Here is a 7,979-nt window from a genome sequence, read left to right as displayed (position 1 = left end):
TATATATATATATATATATATATATATATATATATATATATATATATATATATATATATATATATATATATATATAGTGCGTTTTGTACTAAATTAGTTACCTTACCTGCAGAACCAATATTTTTTTCAAGAGTATTTGTTTGTGTACTTATTTGTTGTCATTTTAAAACATGAAGCAAACATTGAATAGGGTCTTCATTTCCTTCAGAGCATCACTGCACATCACTAATCATTTTCCAGAAAGACTCTGTCCCTGAATTCGTCCGAATCGAATATTTGCAAAGCTCTTTCTGCTCACAGACTCTGATGTTGGTCCCTCGTCTTCTTCATTTGCTTCATGTGGCTGATTTGAGACGCTACTTTAATCCTCTCCGCCTTTTGTATCCCAATTTTTTTTTTTATTATTTTTATTCACCTTTATGTTTGTAATGGATTCTTCGTTATGGAGAGAGAGAGAGAGAGAGAGAGAGAGAGAGAGAGAGAGAGAGAGAGAGAGAGAGAGAGAGGAGTAGGGGCTGGAGATAAAATATGTCCAACGACTAAACGAGTAAAAACCGTTAAAATATTTCCACTTCTTAATAATAATAATAATAATAATAATAATAATAATAATAATAATAATAATAATAATAATAATAATAATAATAATAATAATAATAATAATAATAATAATAATAATAATAATAATAATAATAATAGTTGGCAGGAAAAGTCAAAGTATAGTATAAAGAAGAAAATATAAAGGATAGACTTCCATTGGACTTCCCAAGCAATATTCGATTCAATACTAGATGCACTGCTGAAGTCTGTTTCGACACAAAGTAATATTTCTCAAATAATATTGAGCTCAAATCACGAACCAACATCTCTTATTTCATTCCGAAATCTGTCTAATTCGACACGTGAAACTGTGAGGAAAATCGGTGAGCAAGGAATTGTGCCAGAAAACCTCATAAAATCATATTGCTTGTATGAGCAATAACACTTGGATTCTTGCAAATCCTATCACCCAGATATTGGAAGCTGCAACTTTGCACGTAAATAATTCTCGAGTTCAAGATGTATTCTAATGTCTCAAATATCTTTTGATATTTAAATTGAATTTTTTGGGGAATCGAAGTTGATTTCAAACTTCGACAGTAAAATTTCACTCCGACGCATGAAGAGATAAACTTGAAATGTGAAACTAACAACTGAAGGGGATGCAGGGTGAGACGGTAAAAATACAATCTGTCGATGCGCAAAGCCTCTTCGGTTCCTCAGATTCTGTGGTGGTCTGAGATGTGGCTGACATCTGGATTCTTGAAACCCTGACAGCTAACAGACAAAAATCGGGCGTCAATATGAAAATAACCTTGAAATCGGAAGTGACGGTGTCCATAATATTGAAATTTTTCATAAATTTCTTATCTAAGCTCCATTCATCATTGGTGGGGAGGTTGTGAGTGGGTGTAAGCCCTTGAGAGAAAGCTTTGTTCTGGCGGTCTTCTTTACGGTCAAAAACTGAAGACTGAGAAACGCGCTCTGAGGGAGCGGTCAGTGTCTGTAGATGTTATAAGCATGCAAAGGTTAGTGTTTGTTGAAATTAAGAGATCTCCTAAGTGATTATTAATTTTTTTTTGAAAGCCACGCCCACCCTTCCCAGGACAGCCAAAGTGAACCAGAAACCAGAGGACGCCTCGGGCTATTGACAGACAGAATATAGAATTTAGGCCAAAGGCCAAGATCTGGGACCCATGAAGTCATTTAGCGCTGAAACAGAAATTGAAAGTAAATAGGTTTGTGAGGTGCAACAGGAGAAAAACCTCGCAATTATATTATGAAACAATTGTTAGGAGAGGGTGAAAAAGAGGGAAGAAAGAATATGAACGGAGGTACATAAAAAGAAGTGAAAGGGGTTGCAGTTGGGGAGGGGCCTCGGGCTATAAGACTTGAAGGCTCTTTCTGACACCGTCCTAATTCTAACCATAACTCTGTCGGTTGTTTTTCTCAACAGCGGAGAGTTTTCTTTTTCTACGGGCTGGGCTTCGACGCGAAATCAGGGAATAAGGAGCTCAAGGCCCTTTCAATATAATAAAGTATGCTTAAAGGACCTTGAGGCAGCTGATGAACAAACCGAAATGGTTGGAGAGAAAGAGCGGGAGAGTAAACATCTGAGACGATGGAGCAGCACAAAGGAGGAAATAGGAAAAATGATAGAAAAGGAGGTACAAATTTTCAGATTGCAACCAGTAGAGAAGTGTTGATATAATTTTATATTTTTGGCTTTGCTCTTCCAAATACAGTAAGCTCCCAGACTACTAGTAGCTTTCCACAGCGTCACCTAAGGACTTCCTCCAAGTAAGCTGGTTATGTGGGCTCTGGCGGTTCACTTTTCCGGGCTTTGAAGTATAAATTATATTCACGGTGGAAAGGAAGGTCCAGTTATCGTATATGCAACAAGTGAAGTCTTTCAACACTTTTTGCATATCATTCAAAAAGCAGAACAGTGAATGATTAGACATTTGGAACGCTTATACTAAATCATAGCAATTCACTTCATCATCAGTGACCGTTGTGTTTCATTTTCGGTCCACTGGTTGCCATGAAGTTTCAGTCTTTACAGTGAAAATGATTATGGTTATTACCATAAGTAAAAATGCAGAATTAAATCCGAACGTCGAAACAAGAAGTATCTGATTTTGATATCTATTCGCTTGATGTCGATTCTCTTGCATTGTCAATACCAGTGCAAGATATTTACATGAAATTACTCTTTCACCTACTTTACAGAGAATGTGTCTGGATGTCAGTTATAATAATCCGTTGCTTGTATATCTTTGTCAACAATATCGACGACCAATGTTGTGATGCCGGTTTAGCTTATTTAATGAATGCTTCTGTCCTCATCTTGGTGAACAGCTCATAAAGGATACGCATTTCGAATTCAGTTACAGAACTCGACGATAGCTAGGCCCTGAGAGAGAGAGAGAGAGAGAGAGAGAGAGAGAGAGAGAGAGAGAGAGAGAGAGCAAAATCATTGATCTGCTGCAGAAAAAAGGTGTCAGCCTATACATTAAAACTTGTATCTCACTTCACGCAAAAAAATGAAAAGCAAAGAGTGGGAAGATTTGATTGCCAGAAGAATGAAAGACATTAATTCTCTTCTTAGCCCGGAAATTATTTGCAGACGTAAGAAGGTCATTCATCTCCGCCTCATCCCTTTAACGACCCCAGCGGAACTTATGTTATGGCTGTCCCATTCCACAACCCCATTCCACAACACCATCCCAGTAAAGGAAGGCAACTGGAAAAATGAAGACTAATCTGCAATGAAGCAACGGCTGAATGATATTGGCGTCTGCCCGAATCGAGGTTGTAAATAGCCTCAGTTTTTTCAGGAGGAGGAAAGTAATCTCTGTTGCTCAGGAAGACGAAAGTAATCTCTGTAAATCTTTTTCTATCTCGAAGGATAATTGAGCAAAGTTTCTGTAATAAAAACCTCAAAGCGTATTGAAGGCTTTACCCAGCCAAGATCCCAACACAAAGAATGACAGAAGTCAACAGAGTAGGCACACAGGGAAAGTCAGAGGTAAACAAACACAGCACAAACAGCAGAAAAGAAAACAAACATAGCTCACGACAAACACATCGCAGCTAAACATCCAGACAGGCCACTAAGATGAATACCGATTTACCACAGCTTCGACGCTTTATCTCCTCTGACCTGTTCTCTGTCTGTCCAGATATGGATTCTTTCCAGTTCCTTCGTCATTCAAATAACAGTCTGGGGACTTTGCCTTTACTCATAATATATATATATATATATATATATATATATATATATATATATATATATATATATATATATATATATATATATATATACACACACATACATATATATATATACACATATATATATATATCCAAATTGGGGGAGAAGGAGACATATTCCAGAAATATCTACAAATATTTTCTTTCTTGGATCGAATATCCCTCGTGATTTCTACTCTCATTTAGCTTCTTTTGCTTCTACTTGTCATCAGTGGTTTTAATTCTGTATTATGTGATGTTTTTAGGGGTTAGACCTCAAAATGATTAAGGATTTTAACTCGACCAAGAGTCCAAATACTTCATCGTCACAGGTATGACCTCAAGGCTTAGCCTTAAGAAAGTCAATTCAACATTAACTGTATTATTATGCAACTCTTTAAAACTATTGATAAAAATTTGGACAAAAAATATTGACTGTCACTCAGTAGTGCGCGTTTGAATTATAGAACAGAATATTAGAATAGAATAAACAATTTGGGCCAAAGGCCAAGAGCTGGGACCTATGATGAGGTCATTCAACGCTTAAACGGAACAAGAGGATAACCTCGCAGTTGCACTATGAATCAATTGTTAAGAGAGGGTGGAAAGTAAGACGGAAGAGAATCTGAGCGGAGGTACAGCAAAAGGAATAAAATAAAGGAAGTTGATCTAAGGGCCGAAGGGACGCTGCAAAAAAAACCTTAAGTAATGCCTACAGTGAGCCGCACTGACGGCACTAACCCTACGGGGGTGCTTGAATTATAAATAACTCACGAACAACAAAACTGCAAATGTAGATCTTGTCTTTTGAGACGTGAGTTTTGTGTGGTGTCTCTATACAAATACAGGATGGAACTCCAAATTTCGAAATACAATGTTGTATGTAATTTGTACGTTTAGCCTGAGGTTTGAAGTGTGGATATATTGGAAAACAGTGACATGAAATGTTGTACACACAGTAATATCTCACAAACGACAAGTGATTTTTTCAGACAAATTTCAGGAAAATTATTCTGAGTTTCTGCAACACTGAAATATTTTTGAGTCATCCTCCATCTCCTCAAAGAGGCTCTACATCAGGTTTTGCCTATTATCGATCAACAAAGGTATTGCTCAAGTGTTCTCGTAGTGAATCTGAAAACAGTCTTCTGTCCCAATTTCACAGCAGGAGTGTTTCGTTGCAGAATTTTCTTGGATAACTTATGCATTGCAACATGCACACATCCTGCTAGGATAAAATGACAATGTTCCAGACAAGAAATGAACCCAAAATTGTTTGCTGACTGCCTGTGGGATGCAGGCTGAAGTTTGCTCGTCTAAATGAAGGAGGCATCCCCTGTCAAAGTTGTTGTTGGTATCGTTTCATAAATGACACAGAGACAAAATGCGTGTTTAAAGATTTATATAACTTGTTCCTAAAGAATACTGTCTGTCAACACAACACTTCCATTATTTGAGGTGTAATTCAGGGAATTAGACTACTTTGCAAAAAAAAAAAAAAAAAACTCTTCTCATGAAAGATTCCACCCCCTTTCAAATTAGATCAGCCATGTTTATGCAATTACAAGCCTGCTTTCCTAGATGACTGAGATTGTACTCACCTGGAGATAAAGTAAGACATCACAGAGAAACTACTCTGAAAGAAACGTACTTCACAAAGCACTTCAGTTCTCCTAACAAATGGGCACCCAGATAGCTTTATACTTAAGTTCCACATAAAAATTACTGTGGAGGGTATGTTGTAGCCAAAAGACCCCTTTCAAAACAGATACAGTATATCAGTTTGTAAGTAAACCTGAAATGTTGCAGTTCTATTTATTGACTGTTAATTGAAGAAATGTAAACATGAACTGTGGAGTTGTCCACCAGAATACAGCTTAAGAAATACAAGAACATAACAACAGGCAATTTCACTTTATGGAGACAACTGGAAGGAAATCTACTCTGTTGCCTGATCCATCTTCCATTTCACTTGTCTGCGGGCGTTTCTTCATCTGGCACTGAAGCAAAGTTCCAACCCAGTTGGGCAGGTTTCTCGCAGATGTACCTGTTGGTAGAATAAGGTAATGTTTTTATAATTCTTCTTCTCGAGGAAATAATTGTTTTGAGTTGGAAAACCTTGGTTGAGTTCTAAACTCTTGACTCTGTTGAAGATGATTCAACTTCATAGAACAAAAGGAAAATGTATTTTCAGAGCATTATACTGTAATCCTTAGAAAGTAGTCATGAGTGGATTCACAGCATAGGCAGGTACTGTACTTTTTGTCCGTTTCTAACTCTTGTCACTTGAATCTCCATCTACCTACTGATTTTTGTTAGGTTAACATGTTGTCAAGTAATGATTCTTTTCTGCTGAAATGTTATCATGATCAGTTACTGCTGCAGTGTGGGGTCTGCAGTGGGAGGTTGAAACCAACGTTCTTTGGAAGCTTGAATTTCAAGTCAGTTGCCCCTGTGTGCTTCTTCCATGTGGATAGGGTTCATCTACAGCAATAATAATAATAATAATAATAATAATAATAATAATAATAATAATAATAATAATAATAATGATAATAATAATAATAAATTACTTACCAAAACTCCTTGCTGCAATTATTATCATTGAGGCGATCGTCTATTGCATGGTAGTAATGGACACAGCGTTCTGCTGGATTGTTGGGCTCGCCTTCACCCCACCTGGAGGGAGTAAGATAATCACTGTTGAGAAACACCACTTCCATCGTCATTCCAAACGGTAACACTGAAATTGTTGCCATTGTCTTCCACTGCTTGTGCCTAATCCTGAGGGTAGGAATTATACCCCGTCCACTGAATCGAAGAGGTAAGATGAGGGAAATTAAGACTCCTAGACTCCTATCTGAAGGCCCAATACTTCCTTGAAGTCTGTTTTATCAGTAATGCTTAATAACTTTTAATGGATTGATTCTTCAGCAAATGTTCAGAACTCTAGGCCTACCTCTGATGCGAATCTCATGCATTAGGGTATTGCCTATAATATACTGTACATACATTACACGATACTGTGGATAGTGACAAATGGTCCTCTGTCTAACTCTGATTATCATTTCTCAGTATTCCAAGTGTGATCCAGTGATTCTGTTACCCTATTCCATGATATAATTCAAATGCTTTTTTTCCTCTCAGGTTTTTGAAGAAGCCCAATGCTTTGATGTAGGTATGGAATCTCTATTGCTACAACTTCAGATCTTACCATGATTCAACGATTTGGTGAATGGTGCCATCTGCAACCCATCTGAGGGTTCCCTGTTCTTGCAGGTCACTCAGTCCTATGTAGGTGTTGTGACCTTTTACAAGATCTGCAAAGAGAATAACTGATTAGATTGAATGGGAAAGTATAATTCTCCATCTTTGTCTCATAGACCATTTTTAAAATAAAAATTAAATCAGGTGTCTAGAAATTCTATGGAAACGGATGGCAGGTAAACTTGTTCGAAGTTTACGGTATATAATCTAGCTTTGCTCTTCTGTAGCTCGTTTTGAGAGATTGATCGTCTAGCCAACGCAATTGTTTTGTGGTACCATCTGGTACCAGCAAAAGAAATAACTAAGGGCTCACTGGTACATACCAGCAACTTTCTATTAAAGAGCACTGTGTTCAGTATCAAATCCATTTATGGGCAATGGCTTCCTTACATTTAAACTCACGATTACTTTTACTCACCACGGAGGAAGTTGAACTCGTCGTCATGAGTGATTTTGACCAAGTCAGAATTCAAGGCTATGCACTTTTGACGGCTCTCTTCCCAGTTGCTGGTGTCTTCACTGATGAAGTAACAGGAGGATCTCAGCTTAAACCAACCCCTCTCACAGACAAGATGATCTGTAAGTCAAATTAAGATCTTTCATAACACCGTTGAATGCTCTTGTTCAAGATGGTTTATAATATATATATATATATATATATATATATATATATATATATATATATATATATATATATATATATATATATATATATATATATATATATATATATACACCACTGAATGACAAAACGTTGATTACTCACCAGTGGCCATTAAGGTGAACATTTTCAGGATTCCAGAGGCGACTTTCTCCGAAGCAACCGCTTGTGCTGAAAAGAAAATGGAAATTATAGTTGGAAAATGGGTTTTTGTTCAGCTGTGGTTCGTGGTAGCGTTGGGCAATAATCTTAAAGA

The 7,979-nt window shown here is 37.0% G+C and overlaps 1 protein-coding gene across 1 annotated transcript in view; it reads right to left on the bottom strand.

Moving 5' to 3' along the window:
- Positions 1-5,180: 5,180 nt before the first annotated feature.
- Positions 5,181-7,979, bottom strand: part of LOC136853134 (perlucin-like protein) — a 3,814-nt gene continuing 1,015 nt past the window's right edge. The window contains exons 2-6 of the mRNA XM_067128433.1: positions 7,829-7,894; positions 7,481-7,639; positions 7,010-7,115; positions 6,373-6,474; positions 5,181-5,842 (exon numbers count right to left, since the gene is read on the bottom strand). Of these exons, the coding sequence (XP_066984534.1) occupies positions 5,764-5,842; positions 6,373-6,474; positions 7,010-7,115; positions 7,481-7,639; positions 7,829-7,894 (512 nt within the window). The 3' untranslated portion in view covers positions 5,181-5,763. The remainder of the gene's footprint in view (positions 5,843-6,372; positions 6,475-7,009; positions 7,116-7,480; positions 7,640-7,828; positions 7,895-7,979) is intronic.

Source organism: Macrobrachium rosenbergii, chromosome 26 (genome assembly GCF_040412425.1).
Source record: "Macrobrachium rosenbergii isolate ZJJX-2024 chromosome 26, ASM4041242v1, whole genome shotgun sequence".
Taxonomy (NCBI): domain Eukaryota; kingdom Metazoa; phylum Arthropoda; class Malacostraca; order Decapoda; family Palaemonidae; genus Macrobrachium; species Macrobrachium rosenbergii.
Note: the sequence above shows the minus strand (reverse complement) of the source record. Positions and strands in the feature narration are given on the sequence as shown.